At 36.3% G+C, this 20847-nt stretch overlaps 1 protein-coding gene across 1 annotated transcript; it reads right to left on the reverse strand.

Moving 5' to 3' along the window:
- Positions 1-10903: 10903 nt before the first annotated feature.
- LOC111516080 (inhibitor of growth protein 2) lies at positions 10904-20341 on the reverse strand. Its single transcript, XM_023172261.2, has 4 exons — positions 20079-20341; positions 19342-19551; positions 15540-15842; positions 10904-13490 (listed from the first exon to the last, which is right to left on the reverse strand). The coding sequence occupies exons 1-4, from the start codon at positions 20212-20214 to the stop codon at positions 13153-13155; spliced, it is 987 nt and encodes a 328-aa protein (XP_023028029.1). The 5' UTR covers positions 20215-20341; the 3' UTR covers positions 10904-13152.
- Positions 20342-20847: the final 506 nt, after the last annotated feature.

The raw sequence follows: 20847 nt of genomic DNA on the forward strand, positions 1-20847 counted from the left end.
CATCAGTACGACCATTATTGTGAGAGTCCTCTATTTCACTGTCACTGTCTATATCAGTAGAATATCTCTGGTATATGAGTCGACGTCGTACTATAGATAATGGTGTGTTTTCTGAGTCCTCGGGAATATAATCCGGATCGTTTACAGAATCATCAGAGCCAAAGTCATCAAAAATTTACAATTCTTTATTTGACCCTGAGGCTCTACTTCTTATGACCTTTTGTGGGCGCTCTTCATGAACTAGCTGATCGTCTGCATCACTATCGCCCCCAACATCAGAGTCGACGGCTTGTTCCTCCGATATGCCATCAATAAAATCGTATAACTCTTCGGTGTCCAGTGTTTCCAAATCAACCAAACGGTACCGCTCCATTCTATAAAATAGAACAAAAATGTAATTGATTTTTCAGTTTATGTATAACAATAATTTTAACATTCAAACTGTTTTTTTTTTCATGATTAGACACGTAATGCTATCCTCAATATATTTCTCAAAATCTCTATTGCATTGAGAACAACTCCAAACACTGCATGTTACTTTTCAGAAACAGTATAATAAAATTTATTTTAGGTTATATCATACTCCAACTACTTTTAACTCTTATATCATCCAAGCCGTAAATTATTTTATTGATTTATGCATTATAATATGAAATCTAACTCTATTTGAGAATATAATAATACTTACATTGACAAGATTCTTGAAAACTTCCTCAAAAATTAGTAAAACTCTAGAGCACAACACGTTTTACCGACATTCACTACCAAGGAATAGAGGTTTGGTGGCTAGTCAAGTTGCCACTTGTCACTAAATCCCACTTTCACTACGCCTGTGGTACATGTGGCTCGCTATGAGCACACCAAACGTTCAGAGGAAGATATTTAAATTGTGTATGGCCGATAAAAAAGGGATCGATATTCACGTTTGTATACAAACTAAGTGGCCAGATTAGAAGCCACCAACACATAAAGGGTTAATAATAATCTTCTACATTGGCCAACATTTCCTCCAGATTTGAACCTCATCTTGATTTTTCATTCCCGAGAAAAGAATGCATACAAGAAAAGTAATTATAATCAGATTTTCAACAGAGGTTTGTCTCTAAACTACGGTGAATATCAACGATCATAAATCTCAAATTCAAACACGGCTGGTAACCGGGACACTGGGAAAAAGTAAGGTGTTAATAGCAGAAGATAAACACGAGCATCTAATTGTTTCCGAACCGCACCTAACGTCGGTGCAAGTCTAACGTAATGCTCGGGGACATGAAGTTTGTGAAAAGCAAAATTTACGAGGCTTTTACTTCATCCGCCAAAGCAGACTTTATGAACGACGAGGAACTTTTAGAAAAGTGCGGGAGTTGTTTTATGTCTCTTGGGTATCCAGCGATGTCTGTGTGCGGGATGATCTCTGTACCCGGAGAACCATTCGTTGTAAAAGCAAAAAGGCATATTTCGATGTCTTGTTTTTGGAATCGGTTATGCAGGACCGTGAGAGAGTGTGGAAATACAGTTGAAACGATAATATTCGTTAGCACTTTATTATTCTGTGGACATTTCCCAACTTCATTATCTGGCACTTTTAAATTTTCCAATATGCGGAGGTGAACAATTTGAGGTTAAAATTTATAGTCTGATCAGTGACGTTATAATATAGACTGTCATGTCTTGGCATCTACGTCACTCATACACTCTACGAAGTTCGTAGGGTTAGCTAGTAATAATATAAAATTGACCTACTGTGAGATATGAAACGGTCTGAAAATCAAAGAACTTGTCAGAAATTCTTATTTGTCCAGCTTCGATGCAAAGTATCATCCAAATAAAAGTTCTTTTAGTTTTAACGTAAACGCCAACTGTTTTTCCTTTCTTTTTCACTGCAGAAGAAAATGATACTATATAAAATTCACAGATTAAAGAGATGCAAAAGAAAGGAATTGAGAAGAAACGAAAAATATGCTGAAATGCAGAAGATGCAGAAAAAGTGAAGAGAATAATTCAGGATAAAACGATGTAAAAGATGCAGAAGAAGCAGAGAAGGATGCTGAAAAAAGTATTCAGAAGAAAAATGCAGACGAAAAGGATGCAGAATGATGAATACTTATTGTTGTTCATTATCACCCTGTGTATGATCTGATAACAGTCTCTTCAACTATATATTGATCCATAGGCGATTCCTAATTGACGCATTAATTACTGTGGCGGAATATATGATGGATAATTGCATATCGGCATTATGGATTTGTCATTTCACAAGTCTGAGGATGGTAAGTTCACCACCAATTAGAATTGGATGCCAGTAATCAGGAAGGATTCATCACTCATGTGCAAGATAGCGAATTTGTGTTTCAGTTCAAATTTCCTAGCGAAGGGTAATATGAGAATGGGTATTGGAAGTTTTTGAGAAAAAACTTTTGGCGTTTTTGTTTCTCCAACATCAAACGTAAAATGTAGAAAATTATTTCTGTGTGAATCGTTAGTATTATCTATTTTTAGTTTTGCCGACTGCATGGTTAAATATGGAGAAGACTTTTTTGTACAACAATCGTTAAAAGTGACATTTTAATGGTTGTCAAGAGTATTAAAAGATGATGTTTACAAAGTAGCGTGTTAAAAATATTTTCAACACAAATGTTAAGACTATTTTAACGCTTGGTTGAATTTTTTCGACCAAATAGCAATAAACAAAACATAACTATACAATTTGCAAATATATATACACATCGGAAAAGTCTAGGGATATTTTTAAAAATGGCAATAATTTTTTTTAGATCGCTTTAGGGAAAAAAAAGTTGACGGGTGATTATTAAACGAATGTAATTTACAACAAAATTTATTAAATGGTCAAAAATACTGAGTGCGCATATAAGCAAAACCAAAAAAAATAAGGCTCTTCTTTGGCACCCCGAAAAAAAATCATAATACAAAAAAAATTGGAATCAGTACAAAGTATGGCCTCCACGCTGGTTTATTACGGCCCTACATCTATCGTGCATCGACAAAATGAAATTGTCAATGTCTTGTTGAGGTACATTTGCCCATTCAGCGATTAAAAGCTCTCTCAATTGAAACGTTGTGTGAATGTACCCCATATGCGGAGTAATTCTTCGTTGAAGAATGTCCCACACATGCTCGATGGGATTCAGGTCCGGTGATTGTGCTGGCCATGGCAATACATCAACTGCTTCGTTGGTGAGCCAGTCAGTCACTAGACGCGCGACATGTGGACGAGCATTATCGTGCATTAGGTGGAAGTTTTCACCAACAGCACCAGCAAACGGACGGACGATAGGTAGAAGAATGGTGTCGAGGTACTGTCGAGCTGTGAGGGAGCGATTTGGAAAAACGAGATCGGTTCTGCCGCCGATCATGATTCCGCCCCATAGCATTACTGTACCACCTCTGTATGTGTGAACTTCCTGGACGTGTGTCAAACGTTCATTATTTCCAGGTCATCTCCACAGTCTTACTCGACGAGAATCTGGATGAAATCCAAATCTGGATTCGTCTGTAAACAAAACTGTGGCCCAATCATTTGCATCCCAGTTTTGATGTTCTTGACACCACTCTAATCTTCTACCGCGATAGCCTCTCGACAAAGGTGGGCATCTGAGTGGCCTTCTGTTGTGGAGATCTGCTTCATGCAGTCGATTTCTGACAGTATCACGACCAATGGTTACCTGGTGCGTCTGCTGCAACACGTTAACCAACTCAGGTGCTGTGATTGTCGGTTGTCTTCTTGCGGTTAAGACCAAAAATCGGTCTTGAACTGCAGTTGTAGCTCGTCCTCGCCCTGGATGTTGTTCGGCTGGACTGCCAGTTTCACGGAAACGCCGCCACCATCGACTGATAACACTTTGGGAGACCCCCAAACGAAGAGCTACATAATTTTGTCGCATGAAGAAGCCCTACAGCTCTATTCATCTCAGCCAATGGTAAGTGATGGCGTTCCATGTTAAAGCACAATATTTCCAGTTTAATTGCTGAGCAAGAACTGCATAGAATGTACAAACTCGACAATTTCAGATTATTCATTTTAGCCGAAAACTTACAGTTTGTAAAAAACTTGATAAAAGATCAGTTACCGTTTTTGCAGGCTTTGTTCAACCCATAGAAATCTACAGGGTGGTCGAGTGTACCAATTTAATCGAAATGAAACGACCTCATGCATTTATTTTTATGATATTTAGTATGTTATAAAAATATCCCTAGACTTTTCCGATGTATATATATATATATATATATATATATATATATATATATATATATATATATATATATATATATATATATATATATATCAATATTAAATTCTACAAAAAGGATTTGAAGCTTTATATCTTCTATAAATTATCTGCGAGCGCTTTCGACAGTTGGTAGTACTGTCATCTCCTAGGCACCCTTCAAACTGAACTGGTCATCCTGTTGTCTGCCTCTTTATACGGTTAGAGCGTCTTAACTCAGGTATTACAGGTACTTTAGGTAAATTTGCCTGTATTTGTTCTGCATCAGGTACTCTTCTTCGTGTTAGATCTTCTCTAGGAATGTGTATGGTTTCAGTATATATATTGAACAGAGCTGAGTTGACGATTTCAAGGGCGTCAACATTTATTTCTTGAAGTGAAGGGAACGATGCTGTAACGCTGGATATAGCGTTAGATTGCGTTAGATTGATCGATATAGCCCTCAGCTATTGTTGTAGACTTCCATCCTGCGTGCTTCTTAATATCCCTTATATTTGCTACTGAGTCTGCTAGCAAAGAAGCAGAATACCTCCTGAAACAGTGACCTGTATATTCCTGTGGTTCCGGGAGGTTCAGAAACTCAGCAAAGGTAGAGGGCATTTTCCCAAACGTGTTTATACCAACTGAATTGGCACTGCATTTATAATTTAAGTATTTCAGAAAAAAACGTTGATGATTGATAACAGAAGGGAGTAATGCAACGTATTTGAGTCTACATCAGCTAAGAAAATTAGAATAAGCGATGTATCTAAGTAAGTAATTGTAACAGTTGCCTGTAATGTAGGTAGTTGCCACAAGATGGCTGTTACCAATGGCCAAAGTCCCTGTTGGAAGGCCCTTTATTTTCCAAAAATAAAAACACTCATGCATTGGCAAAACTGGCCCAGAAAGCGAAACCTGCGTTAGCACGAGCGACCATCAATTTCTTAATGGAAATTCATCTTCCACTCAAGACATCAATTATGTCACTCAGAATCGCTCTCAGCAATTCAGTTCCTGTTCCCGTTCCAGAGAGAAAATATCCTCGACAAAGCTTGATTGAGGATGGGAGTTGAATGTTGGTTTTCGCCTAAAGAAACAGAGCGCAAACTGACCATGCCAACAAAGAAATCACAAAGCAACTGAATTTCAGCTTTTCAGTGTATGACGGCCGCCTCGTGGGTGTCTATTATCGCAAGGGATGAGCTGCATACAGGAATTTACTTTATGACTTAATCCTTATTTATTGCGTACGGCATGCCGGAAGAATAAAATATCGCGCATTGTGGCAAAAATTGGATTGATGGTTTCTTGTCCAAGAGGAAGGGGCAGATATGCGCCGTAAGCAGTAGGGCCGGCCTTGTACCTTATTTCCTAAATAGTAAAAAGTAACAAATGCTCATTATGAATGCAGAACTCTCACATAGTGCTCAACCTAAACTTTGTGATTTCATTATGATTTGCCACAGCTTTATATGCTGATTTATGACACCTTACCAGGTCCCCCTTTTTTGTGTCCCAACGGATTGGAAACAAATCATTCGGGTCGTTTTTGAATACAGGCAGTGCTGTACGTTTAGGTACGGCATTGTTTATGTATTCATATAGGTACAATTAATATTGTTACAACATTCTGATTTGAAATATTCACATAACAATGCATAATATTGAATATTACTGGAGTTTTTTCCAAACACCAAATCGTTATTTTTAACACCTCGATCACCAAGTGATCATTTTCAAGAGGAAGATAAAACTGGAAACTTCGCGAAACTAAAGCTATTTATGCTATACAGATATATCATACAGGTAAACCATACAGGTATACCACCCTAAATCAATTTGACAATTAGCCTTATCTATTATTTTACAATATGTCCTTATGTAATGTTTGAATGTTATAGCTATATATAATACAATTTTCAGCTATATAAAAATTAATTTCACAATATTGCCTATATAAATGTATTTATAATGTGTCCTTATGTAGTAATCAGTAAACCCAACAATATTATTTCAACAAGCTATATAGTATGCTATTTGTCCGTCATCGTTATTCATAATATTATTATGTTTGCTTATTTCTACACTCTCATAGGCATCTAGTTGCCTGTTGTTGTTAACTTGTCTAACTAATCTTAATGAACTGAAGTCTATGGAATGGTTTTCTTGTAAAACATGATGTGCGACTGCTGATTTTTCAGGTCTTCCATATTTTAAGTGTGCTATGTGTTCCTTATATCTCACTTTAATAGATCTTTTTGTCTGTCCATAATATTTTGCATCGCAGTCCTTACATTCAATTTCGTAAATTCCAGACTTTTCCGAATTCTCGACTTTGTCTTCTGGACTTCCCAAAAGGCTCTGTAGTGTATGACTTGTTTTAAAAACCACCTTCTTCCTTTTTGAAAATCGAGATTTCGTTCATTCTCAACCTAAACTTCTTCTTCCTTATTATGTCATCTACAATACCCCCCGTGAAACCGTTAGTGGCTGCTATGTCCTATATTGTACGTCTTATTTTTGTGAACCTATCATGTGTTAGAGGGAAAGTTAAAAGACGATGCACTAAAAAATTCAACCCAGCACGTTTGTGCTGTCCACAGTGATGTGAACTGTTAGGAATATACCTGTACGTCAAGAAATTGTAGTTGTCTCTTATTTTCTAACTCATACGTGAATTTTATTGATGGACATCTATTATTTAAAATGGAAACAAAGTCCTCAATATTCGATTTTTTGGTATCGAATATCGCGAAAATATCATCCTCATACCTTATCCAAATCCTAGGAAAATACTTCAACTTTCCTTTGGTTTCCATTTCGAATCTGCTCATGAACAGGTTTGCCAGGTAGGGCGACAAGGGGTTTCCCATGGCCGTTCCTTCCTGTTGTTCATAAAAGCAACCTTCTACCTGGAACCGATTTTGTTTCATACACAAATTAGTAAGAGAAACGAATTCATCGGTTTCGTTATTGTTGAAATAATTTTTCTCTAGTAATTCCCTGAGGTATTGCAAGGTCTGTGGAATTGGGACGCTAGGAAATAAGGAACTAACATCAAAGGAAACCAAAATCTGTGAGTTTTCGCCTATCGGCAGTGCCTGGGTGACTCATTGGTGTCCAACCACTGTCCTAAACGTTTCCTGTTGTCGTAGAGGATCCATTTTTGGTACCACGAGACGATCCGACCCAAAAAAGGATCGTTTTGGTTGCGCCAACCGATATGCCGTCATCCTCATTAACTTCTCCAATAGTGATTCGTCGATTCTCCATAACAATTTTCTTCACTTTCTCAACATTTTCATCGGTTGTTGATGTGCATATCCAGGGCGAGCGTCGTTATGCATATCTTCTCAACCTTCTGTAAAAAATTGTACCACTTATAAACATTTTTCAGGCTCCGAGTATAATCACCGTATGACACTGTCAACATTTCAAGTGTTTTGGAACACTTAATTCCATTTTGTACAAAAAATTTTACGCAAGTTCTTTGATCCTTTTTTCCCGTCCAATTTCGTCTTCTATTTGACGTTTTCTTTGTCAGGCAATCAATTCAAAAGGTGCAGTTCTCCCGACTGAATTAGGGCCGGTTTATCAATCGCCAGATAACTTCATTTGACTAATGGTTTTGTCTTAGCTCCTAGTCAAACTGTTTTTCGTTATCATGTTACCATCAACTGGTAGCTGAAGTCTCGGTGACCGTAACAGTCGCTAGAAAGTGATAGTTTGTTTATTTAAGCTGACAGTTATGTCACAGAATATCAGTTCCGATATTCTGTGGTTATGTGGTCGCGCATGCGAAATTAGGTTATTTATGTTTTTTGTGATAATTTGAGAAATACTTTTTGCAAGTAAAGGGTTAATTACTATAATTGTTTGATTAAAGAAGTTTTCCATTTGTTGAATGACGAAGATGAGGATATATTGGAGTTCAAAGAAGACCTTACATTGTTAATGAACGTAATGATGCTTTCAAAGAATTAGATGAGGTAGAGACTTACAGGTCCTGATGTAGAGGAATTAAAATCAAATTCAACTCTTTTCCAGGCCTCTTCTTCCATGTGATGGCATCAGTTTTTTTTGCACTCAATGATAAATTTATAGGAATTGTCAATTTTTATTAGGAGTGATCTGTCTGTTTCGGTAAAATTGGATGTTCTTTTATTGCTCATTTTCGTTTTTCATATGCCCTCTCAACTCATATAGGTTATTATGTATAACTCATGAACTTTTTGTTAGCAGCTGTCATTTTTGAAAATCAATCCTCCAATAAAAACAAGCCCCTGAAATAGTCACTTATGCCAACCTTAGTTAACTAACAGTTATTAAACATTAGCATCAGTCAGGGTATGATAAACGATTTGAGTAGTAACTGCAACATTGACTATCAGCTAAGCTTAGCTTCGAGGTAGCTAACAGGAGCATTTAACTACATATTGATAAACCGGCCCTTAGTCTGGTTTTATAAGGCTAATCCTCTTTCCAAAAGGTTTGTTTTCAAACTGATTTGATAACATTGGTAACACCTTCTTGGCTTCTTACAAATGCTCCTTCAAGATGCTGTATAAACTACCTGATAGAAAATTGGGAGTACCTCATACGGACGGGATGAATTAATATTAATTAACATTGCTGCAGGTTTTTCCGAGTTTTCCTGCAGCTGTAAAAGCAAATGCGCCACTGGAATCAATGAAGTCGCCCAGGAGCGTCAATTAATTTTTGTTGTTGTTTTATAATTTTATGGTTTATATTTCGGAAGTATTAATTATAATTTATCAATAATTCAAACTCAAAATAGAACAGAATTTATTTATCATTAAAATATCGTACACAAATAACATATAGATTACTGGTATATTTATCAGACTAGTTAACACAAATCTGTCTGTTTAAAAAAATCTGTTTTTCCGTTAATCAGCTGTCGCCCCCATACAAACGACAACTCTCAGAAGTTGAGAAACTTGTGCGAACTAAGGATCAACGAGGTCTTACCTTTTAACGTGTCATTCCTAACACAAACAAAAGAAAATAGCAGATTATATATTCAAGTCTCTAAAAATTCTTTGACATTGTGTAATGTATTTTCCAAGAGAACTTATCAGCTTCCTGTTATTCATTTGTTTTGATATCAGTTATTCATTTTCTCCCTAGAAAATACCCTAAAAAAAATTCCCCCCCAAAAAATCTTCTTTTTCAAATTATATCCCTAAATTTAGGAGGGAAACCTCCCAAATTGGCATCACTGGCGTGATCTGTCAAAAACAGTGTTGCCAAAAAGATACCAGTAAAAAATCATTCATTACAATAATCCAGGACGAGGACCCTGGTGGAGACTGACCCATCACAAACGATGCACGTGATGGCAGAAGAACTGGGCGTCAGCTTTTATGCAGTTTTTGACTGTTTGAAACTCATTGAAAAAGTAAAATAACTCGAAAAGTGGGTGCCCCATGATTTGAACCATCGACAGAAATTTTCGCAATGGGGAACGTTCCTCCTGACGAAAATCAAGTAGTTTTCATGAAAGAGCTCTAAAACAACGCATTTTAAACTTATCATTTCAACCTTCTTCTTTAAAAAATTATTTAAATACTTAAAAAAGAGGAATGAAATAATGCATTCAACATTTAAAGGGATTCGTTTCTATTTCACCATTTGGCAACATCGGTTATAGCTAATAAAGGACAATGAATCTGTTACCTGTATGAGACAAACAAAGATGACATATTTCAGAGACGTGCTGTTCTGTTTACTTATGTTCCGAGACATTCTGTGACATATGACATTTTGTGCACCTAACCTATCTTCATCTATGTTATATTAGAAAAATCAATGCACCCTTTGTCCAAGGATTGCACCATAATAAACAAACATTGCATCAGCCACTACGCAGTTACCCAGGAAATGACTCAGCATATTCAGCACATTTCCAAGGTTTTTCTAGAACATTCGAAGAAACGCATATCTACATCAGCAGTTCCTGATCCTATAAATATGGGAAAACAAGAGGACGCCTCATTCTTGAACCACTTCGCGACTATCCAAGTTCGTCGATTTCTTGAATCATTATTTGTAACATTTGATCAGATTCTTGAATCACTTCGCGACTATCCAAGTTCGTCGATTTCTTGAATCATATTTTTGTATTAGTTAATACTTTATTGTAAATATTATATTCAATAAAGTTTGTTTTTAAAAATATAAATTCAGTGTGAACCACATAACATCTATATAAATAAATAACAAAACAACTGTTGTTTACGTGGCTTATGGAGGTGGCATTGAACTATAATTTATATTTTGCCTTAATTGTTGATTTATAAAGATAATTTTCCTTTTCAAAGTAGAATATTTAGGTACGTATAAATTATTTCAACTTGATGTAGGCACTGTTGCCAATATGTGAATTAGAAACAAATCCCTGCAAAAATTGAAACCCAACACTTGAAAAATCAATTTGAATATTTTTCGAAGTGAATTTGAAAAATTCATGAATTAAACTCAACTTCATTTTGTTCAAACTTGCATTTGTTGTAATAACCCAAGTTGAGGAACATTCCCCATTCTGGAAGTTAATTATGTATCACATGCTGATTTGGTAAATCGAAGATAGAAGCCCCAAAAAAATTATTTAAGGACAAAAGAGATAGAAATGTAAAAATAAAACAACAGAGTAGTTTGGAACCATATAATTGTTTTTTCCTCAATAACAAAAGTTATTTCGATATCTTCCACATTCCTTCACAAATATAATAAGACTATAAAACAAAATAAATGTCGAATCAATATAAAATTCAACGAAGGAGATGATTATCACGGCTCCGGCAATTCAATAACTGGCGCGGTAATAGTCCTCGCAGAATTACCATTTCGTGTAACTGTAATTTTTAATTGTAAATAAAGGTCTGGTACATGCAGAAGAGCATAACCTACTTACGAATTTGAGAGAGGGTGTAAAATTAAAAAAAAAAGGTTTATTTAATATACACTTTAGAATAATTTTCCGTTACTGATGATAACGGAGTGGGGAGGATCTACATTGACAGATATAAAAATTCGATTTTTAAAAAATTAAAAAAATTATTATAAAACTGCTACGCAGTGAAATGGGCCTCAAATTTTTCTTTTCCGCTTTTCAAAGTGATTTTTGATTTTTTCAACTTCCACGCCTTAATCTTAATTAATTTCATTAAATTTCTTGAGTCCAGAATTTGTTCATTTACTATCAACGAAATAATTCAAAATACATTTTTTTTATGCACAAATGAAAATTGTAAAATTATGAAACAATACTTCAAAGATGAAAAAACTTGAAAATTCTTATTTAGTTTCTTGTTTTTGAAATTTCGTTCAAAAACTTATAAAGTTTTCCCTCTTTTCATTTAATTTCCTATAAAACTGTAAATTTTCTTTTCTCCAACAAAATTATTCAAAATTAAAAATATTTTCAATTCTCAAGCAAAAATTCAAAACACTAATATTTAGATAATATTTCAAATGTTGATAAATTCCATTCGGTAATATTACTGGGGAGTCCTTGTTTTTCCAGTTTTTCTCATCTTCTCCAATGAAAATTCACACAAAATTCAAAAATAAATTTTTGAAAATGACGCAAAATTCAAAGATAAATTTTTGACAATGACGCAAATGAAATGACGCAAAATTCAAAAATAATTTTTTTGAAAATGACGCAAAATTCAAAAATAAATTTTTGAAAATGACGCAAAATTCGAAGATAAATTTTTGACAATGACGCAAATGAAATGACGCAAATGAAATGACGCAAAATTCAAAAATAATTTTTTTGAAAATGACGCAAAATTCAAAAATAAATTTTTGAAAATGACGCAAAATTCAAAAATAAATTTTTGAAAATGACGCAAAATTCAAAGATAAATTTTTGACAATGACGCAAATGAAATGACGCAAAATTCAAAAATAATTTTTTTGAAAATGACGCAAAATTCAAAAATAAATTTTTGTGTCATTTCATTGGAGAAGTACAAAAATCAAAGTTAAATTTTTAAATTTAATACTTATTTTTCAATGAAATGAAATATTAAAAATTGATCTTTTAAATTTTGTGTCATTTCATTGTAAAAGAAGTACAAAATTCATAAATAAATTATTATATTTCGTACTCCATTTCCAATGAAATACCACAATATTCAAAAATAAACTTTTGAATTTTGTGTCATTTCACTAAATATTGAAAATAGTATAATACCGAAATCATATTTTAAAAATAGTTACCCACTGTTCAGAAAAATTAGGAAATTTTTGTTTTTCCATCAAGTCATATTTCATTAAAAAATATTCAGGTTTTCATTCAATTTCCTACAATGATAAGTGGGAATTTTCAGTATTTCCAATTGATTGATTTAAAATTTTTTGTGCAACATTTGAAAAAGCAGAACGTCGAAAACATATTTTGAAAATAATTTACTTCTATTCAGTGAAATAACTCGAAAGACTTCGCTTCTCCATTTTCAAAATAATCTTTTTGTATTGCATTCGAAAATTTTACAAAACCTCTCACAAATGTCCGGAAGTTTCTTCATTCTCAATATTTTTCAATGTTTATATCATGTATGTTGGCCACACAAAATATGTTATCAAAACTCCATTCAAAGAACACTTTATTTACTTTCTAAAGTCTCGAAATGCAAAGAGTGGCGTTGTACTCAGCTGCTGCTAGGTTGACTTTTCAAATTTTTCACATTCAATGTTTCATTATATCTTTCCCTTTGCTTGTCGAAATCGTTTCACATTTTTTACAACAAATCAAGTGAATCTCTAATTCAGAGTGACAGCGGACCTCCCCCACTCGTTACCAGCCTTAAAAACAAAACAAAAATTTTGGAAGACAACCCGACATCCATCCCACCCCTCCCGAAGACCCCCGCAGCCTCCATCCTCATCTTTACGTCTTCTCCTCCTTATCCTTGTTGTACTTCTCGAGCTCCCTGAGAAAGACCGCCTTCGACTTCATTATGTTCGGCCTGTCGCCGCGACACTTCGGACAGAACCACTTGCCTTTCGGCTTCACCTGCAGCGACACACACGAGAAGTGGAACCATTCGATCGGGCAGAGGTCGTTGTCGCACATGATCATCTCCCCGTACGATATCTGGTCGCAGAGGCAGTACGTCGGCTCGTCTGGGTCGATGACCTGTTCCTCCTCGCGGGGCGGAGATTCTTCCTTCGGTGCCTGCTGCGACGACTGGGCAGTTTGGCGTGTCTTGCGTTTCTTTTTCTTGCCTGGAGAAAGAATAAACAGATAATGGGAGTGAAGAAAATGATGAAATGTAATATTAAATCATCTCTACTACAGAGATTAAAAGTGTCTAGAACAAACAAAATTTCTAATCAAATCTCTCTCTCTCTCTCTCTCTCATCTCAATATCTCTCTCTCTCTCTCTCATCTAAATCTCTCTCTCATCTCAATATCTCTCTCTCTCTCTCTCATCTCAATCTCTCTCTCTCTCTCATCTCAATCTCTCTCTCTCATCTCAATCTCTCTCTCATCTCAATCTCTCTCTCTCTCATCTCAATCTCTCTCTCTCTCATCTCAATCTCTCTCTCTCTCTCTCTCATCTCAATCTCTCTCTCTCATCTCAATCTCTCTCTCTCTCTCATCTCAATCTCTCTCTCTCTCTCTCATCTCAATCTCTCTCTCATCTCTCTCTCTCTCAATCTCTTTCTCTCTCTCTCATCTCAATCTCTCTCTCTCTCTCATCTCAATCTCTCTCTCATCTCAATCTCTCTCTCTCTCATCTCAATCTCTCTCTCTCTCATCTCAATCTCTCTCTCTCTCATCTCAACCTCTCTCTCTCTCATCTCAACCTATCTCTCTCTCTCTCTCATCTCAATCTCTCTCTCTCTCTCATCTCAATCTCTTTCTCTCATCTCAATCTCTCTCTCTCTCTCATCTCAATCTCTCTCTCTCTCTCTCATCTCAATCTCTCTCTCATCTCAATCTCACTCTCTCTCATCTCAATCTCTCTCTCATCTCAATCTCCCTCATCTCAATCGCGCGCTCTCTCTCTCTCTCTATCTCAATCGCGCGCTCTCTCTCTATCTCAATCGCGCGCTCTCTCTCTCTCTATCTCAATCGCTCTCTCTCTCTCTCTATCTCAATCGCACGCTCTCTCTCTCTATCTCAATCGCGCGCGCTCTCTCCCTATCTCAATCACGCGCTCTCTCTCTCTATCTCAATCGCGCGCTCTCCCTCTCTCTCTCTCTATCGCGCGCTCTCTCTCTATCTCAATCGCGCTCTCTCTCTCTCTCTCTATCTCAATCGCGTGCTCTCTCTCTATCTCAATCTCAATCGCGCGCTCTCTCTCTCTATCGCAATCTCTCTCTCTCTCTATCTCAATCGCTCTCTCTCTCCCTCTCTCTATATATATCTCAATCGCGCGCGCTCTCTCTCTCAATCGCGCGCTCCCTCTCTCTATCTCAATCGCGCGCGCTCTCTCTCTATCTCAATCGCGCGCTCTCTCCATCTCAATCGCGCGCTCTCTCTCTCTATCTCAATCCCGCGCTCTCTCTCTCTCTCTATCTCAATCGCGCGCTCTCTCTATCTCAATCGCGCGCTCTCTCTATCTCAATCGCGCGCTCTCTCTATCTCAATCCCGCGCTCTCTCTCTCTCTCTATCTCAATCCCGCGCTCTCTCTCTCTCTCTATCTCAATCGTGCGCTCTCTCTCTCTATCTCAATCGCGCGCTCTCTCTCTCTCTCTATATCAATCTCTCTCTCTATCTATCTCGGCCTCTCTCGCTCTCTCTCTCTCTCGCTCTCTCTCTCGGTATCTCTCTCTATCTCAATCTCTCCATCTTGGTATCTCTCTAGATCTCTCTCTCTCTCTATCTTGGTATCTCTCTATATTGGTCTCTATATCTTGGTCTCTGTATATATTGGTCTCTCTATATCTTGGTCTCTATATTGGTATCTCTCTCTCGTGGTATCTCTCTCTTAGCCTCTCTATCTTGGTATCTCTCTTTCTTGGCCTCTCTATCTTGGTCTCCCTCTCTCCACCTTAGTCTAACTCTATCTAGGTCTCTCTATCTTGGTCTCTCTCTCTCTCTATCTTGGTCTCTCTCTCTCTCTATCTTGGCATCTCTCTCTATTTAGGTATCTCTATCTTGGTATCTCTCTATCTTGGTATCTCTCTCTCTTGATATCACTCTTCCTGTTTCTATCGAGCGAGCTAATTATTAACGAGGTCTTACCCTTCAACGTGCGACTCCTAGCACGGACTCGTATTAATAATTTGCCCGCTAATAAATAAATTAATAAATATATACTCACTGGTGGAAGACTTCTTCTGCGATCCACTGCCTGCGGCCGAAGTAGTCGGCCTCGACTCCTGGCTCCTCAGCGAGTGTTCCGTGGCTGCTGCCGCGGCAGCGGCCGCAGCAGCCGCCTCCGCGGCGCTCGAGCTCTCGGCCGTGTCGTGCCTGGTCCGCCGGGACCGTTTGGAGGGCCTCTCTCCTGTCGAAGCGACCGCTCCGCCGCCGTTGCCGTTGTTGACAGCCGAAGAGGGCGTAGATGGGGCCAGCGTAGCGGAGGGGTCCCTCGATTCGGTGGGGGACGGTTCTTCCTTGCCAAAATCTGAAGTGACAGGAAAAGTTACTAGTGATGGGTTGATAATACTAACATTAATGTTTATTTTTCGTTTAGACGCGACTGAACACGTTCAAAAGTTCGTTCCAAAATTGCTGGATTTTGAGTAAGAATAAATATAGTTTAAAAAACACGCTTATAAAGAACTACGATCTAAAAAGTTGAAAATAATTTTTTTTAATAAGCCTGAAACAATAACGAACGAAAAATACTAGTATTTTTGTGAAAAAAACGACGGGTTCTTCAAAGATTAGTAAAAAAAAAAGTTCGGTTTTCAAAGTTCGAAAATTACCACAGATGCCATTTTTTCCTTTCTAGAAAATGCATACTCTAGCATAAATGATATCATGGCTGTTGCAGCAGTGTTCTGAGATTTTTCGAAAGCTTTCGATTGCCTTGATCATAAGACACTGCTGCGGAAGCTCAGCCATTATGGGATAAGAGGAACAATTTGAATTGTTTGGTTCATATTTGACAGGACGTCGACAGGTGGTGAAAACATCAAGTGGATAGTCTGATCTCAGTGACATGGAGTACCTCAGGGGTCTGTTTTAGGGCCAGTGTTGTTTTTAATATACTTAAATGACCTAATAACCATTAACATCGCAGGACAATTTACTGTATTTGCCGACGATACCACTACTATATGGAGTAATGAAGAAATTAATCAGCTATCAAATACTATAAAAATAGATATTCAACAAATTCAAGCCTCCTTGTGCTTCAACCTAAACAAAACTAGTTACTTTCAAATGTATACTAGACGATTTAGATTTGGATAATAACTACATAGAAAACAAACAGCACACTAAATTCCTAGACATTCACATAGACAATAAATTAAATTTTAAAGAACATGTATCCCATCTGAGTAAAGAAGTATCTAGTGGATGTTATGCTATTATAGTGATATCAAATGAACTGGGGTACCCTACAGCTAGAATGGCTTACTTTGCACTGATCAAATCTCATATTCGCTATGGATAAGCTTTCTGGGGCCATTGGAGTTAACAATTACAGAATACGATATTTAAGCTACAGAAGAGGTCTTTGAGATACCTTACAAAGTCTAAGCCGAGAGATCACTGCAAGCCTTTATTCATCAGCCACAAAATATTAACTGTCACCTGTTTATACATAATCGAAACAGTATGCTTGATTCATAAAAATAAAACTAGCATGTACACTCCCGATTGATATACAAAAAATATGGTTCTAAACGCACACGCTTCACGATAATACTGGTATTTTTCGATCGTTATTGTTCATCATGGCTTGCCAGGATGGTGTCTTCAACACCTTAGGGGGCCCGACATAACGCGGCCCTAAGAGTGCTATACTACCATCTACGACACTCTTACGGTATTGACGAGACACCGGTGTTGCCCTACGCTCCGGGGGATATTGAATCCGTTGTAGGGAACGAGAAGTGCCGAATTTATTGGAACTATTCGTTCCCCACCCTCCTGCTCATACAAGCTAATAAGCCTGATGTGGTTCTCCTCGACCACCAGAGCAAAACGAGTACATTAGAACTTAAGGACGTTTATTCCACAGTTCACGCGCTCTGGGACTCGTTATGTTATCACAGTTGTGAGTGTTTGTAATGATGTAATGAGTCATATAAACTCGTCCTATTGCTTCTTCGCCACCAATTTGGACATCACAAGATAAAGACCTCATCCATTCATAACATTACGACTTAATATCACAAATGAGTTCATGTCATCAATGGCAGTACGTAAAAACTTTCATTCGCTCATTTGATTTAATCCCAGCCAAGGGAATCTTGTTAAAATTGAAAGATGTACATTTTTATATCGCTACAATTGAACCAGTTCAAATGAGTTGAACAAATTTTTGTTTGGAAGTTTTAAAACTATGATATTCAAAAACCAAGTTATATTTAATGTATCTTCCATGCGTATCTTTTTATTCATTAATAGACAAAAAACTCACGAGTATTAAACCATCTTGCTTTCAACAGTTTCTTCATCCGTTCTTCTAACACCAATTTTATCAAAATCTATTCTTACCATAATTAACACAAATGCTTTGATGAAATATCCACAACTTTGTAACAAATAACAAAATACTTTGATGTTATAGAAAACACATTCTCTCTATCTCAAAAAAAAACTTACAGTCCAATAAAAACATCTGTATCTGCCCTACACTCTACAAAAAAAGTTAGGTACCTTTATTCTCCTGATCCTTAAAGAAGCACTCAAAATTATTGAAGAAAATACATATTGATATTGAATAACATCTGATTAATCCTGCATTTCTCATTTTTAAGTAAAATCGGCTTTGATATGTTTGGTGTCAATTGAAACAGAGAAATAAAGAAATTAGAAGATATAATAATAATAATATTACTGTATTTTCCTAGTGACACGTAGAAACATATAGATTTTGTCAAAAAACTGTAGCCAATTTACAAAAAAAAAATGAACCAAAACTATGACCAGAACTAAAACTTTTCCAAGGAGTGAAATCCATCTTTTAACAGGTACTTTCTATGACATTGTTTGAATGCTTGCTTTCAATGCTACATTATTTAATTTCGTCCGAAAGTTTATTGAACAACCTTTGCCCAGTCACAGTGGGTGACCAATACGAAAGATTAGTCCTTGAAATTGGTAGGTGTAAGTCGCTCCTCTGTTTAGTATTAATAGTGTGAATTTGCTTATTAGTTTTAAAGCACACGCTTCAATTACGTACGAACATGGCAAGGTTAAAATATGATAGGTGTTGAAAAAAAATTCAAGTGTATATCCCCCCAAAAACATTCTGTGTCTTAGTCAGGATTCGACCTGTGAATAATATAACATTATCGTTGTCTCTCATCAAAACTGATCTTATGTTTCTGAATAAATAGCCGACAGAGTTAAGTTTCGAAATAACTAATGCACATATTAACATTTATGAGATTTATTCGAGAAATCAGTCTTCCTGGTCGAAAATTGAAATAAATATCTGAGTTCTTGAAGCACAAAACTGATACGAGGGATTTATTTTGTGATTTGAAAACATTGTTCAGAGTAAGTAAATTTTCATTAGAGTTGATATTATGAAAACTATAGTTTCAAAAAATAAATTACAGAATCACTGCCAGACTGCCATACAAAAGTAAAAAAGCTACACTTTTGTATTAAGTATCAAGTAAACAAAAGTGGGCCTAACTTATTTCTACGAGTGTATAGTCACAGTAAACTACCTCTAGCAATATGGTTGATCAAAAATTATATAAAAGCTGTAGGACCTACCAAAAGCGTGCACCAAGAATGTGTTTCAATATACAGGGTGCCCAAACAATACAGAAAAGTACTTTTTTTCTGCACTTCCAAATTATTCAAACTTCGTTTCAAACTACTTGAATCAACAACAATAAATGATTATTCACTCCATTTTATTGGAAAAAAACCACTGTATGCGCAAAGGAGTGTATTTATACAAGGAACCATACCAAAGAAACAAAACTCACCCAAATTTTTGAAATCTTGATCCAATAGTCTAGTTTTGATTTCGATCTTGTCTAAAATGGTTTGTAGAAGACTCATCTTTTCATCGCCCAATTCCTGAGCAGCAATTAGTGCTTGCTGCATCCTATAGAAAGTCTTCGCTTTCTTCGCGTGATTGTTGCTGCTGATATTTTTGAAGTTCTCTGTCTGCAAAGCAACGTCTCTCACCCTTGCTGGAAACGAGAGAAAACAATTTATGTATGGCTTTTTCACGGATTATGTCTGTGTTACTGATCCCGAAATATATCAGTGAATGGTACAGGTAGCCTAACAATTTAAGAGGTTCTCAAAGATAGTGTATGCACACTGTGAAAAGCTTGTTTTTTGCGAAATGACCGAGTGAAATTTTCTGAAAAGTTTCTGAATATGTTGATGACCAATAAGGATACACGGAAAATTCCATTTTTACATGAGAATTTGAGAATCACATGTGTCACCAAAAACGTGTTTAAACAGAAATTTTCCACAAATTTACATCCCTCTCACTGATTTGATAGATTACACTATCCTCCACTGATATACACATGAATAGAAAACCTTTATTTACGACTTGGCAACTATTCAACAAAGAGTTTCACTATGCAAACAACTTTCTAACTAAGGGTACACCCATATGTTGAATGAAAACTGATATGTTATGGACCACACGGTAAACTACTTGAATTTTTATTAATTCTACGATGAATTGGAGCTACTTTACCTATATAGTAAACATCCAGCTCTCTCATCCTGGAAATTAACCTTTGCAGCTCATCTGGAAGGTTTTCTACACAGTCAAGATAATTTTCCACGTAAGTGGCTGAATACACAGCTTCGATTGATACTTGGTTCAACATATCGACTACATTGAGAACTATTATTCAATGGTTTCAATAAAAATAAATTCCAAAAAATCCAGCACTAAAAAAACCAACTTCCATTTTGGATTGTTGCTTTGCTGAAGACGGATACTTTGTTATGGATAAAATATCAGATCTGAAATTTGTTGTTCCATGTCATTTGAAATGTATTGTTTCATGATCATAGATAGGGAAAAACGTTCGGTTATCAATTCATATCCACAGAACTTAAACATAGTTCTGTGTTCATATCCCATAATGCTTCTGTATTATAAACAGTAAATTAAAGAAGAAAGTAATATAAATCATGAAATTATGAAACAACAAAAATTATATGACGCTATGGGGCGACTTCATTGATTTCAGTGGCGCATTTGGTTTTTCAGCTGCAGGAAAACCCGTGTAAACCTGCAGCACCACGTCATTTGAAGATTTTGATCTGCCAATGTCCTCTCTTTCATAAAAAAAAATGTAGCGTGTCTCCAGAGGCTCCAATAAATTTAAGACATCGCCAAAACACTATTCGAAATTTATATTTTTCTATATAGATAACATGCATGTATGCTTCCATTCCTTCAAAATTGAAAAATCGAATGATTAATTTGATTCTGAGTTATTCTAAACAGTGAG

The sequence above is a fragment of the Leptinotarsa decemlineata genome, unplaced genomic scaffold (genome assembly GCF_025532065.1).
Source record: "Leptinotarsa decemlineata unplaced genomic scaffold, Ldec_3_MD MMD2_tig00026328_RagTag_RagTag, whole genome shotgun sequence".
Taxonomy (NCBI): Eukaryota; Metazoa; Arthropoda; class Insecta; order Coleoptera; family Chrysomelidae; genus Leptinotarsa; species Leptinotarsa decemlineata.

Excerpts from the sequence above, each read along its gene's own strand:
- LOC111516080 (XM_023172261.2), bottom strand. The coding sequence starts at position 20,214 with ATGTTGAACCAAGTATCAATCGAAGCTGTGTATTCAGCCACTTACGTG. Across the intron at positions 19,552-20,078 it reads GCTGGATGTTTACTATATAG|CAAGGGTGAGAGACGTTGCT; the intron begins GTAAAGTAGCTC and ends TCTCGTTTCCAG. Across the intron at positions 15,843-19,341 it reads TCAAGATTTCAAAAATTTGG|ATTTTGGCAAGGAAGAACCG; the intron begins GTGAGTTTTGTT and ends CTGTCACTTCAG.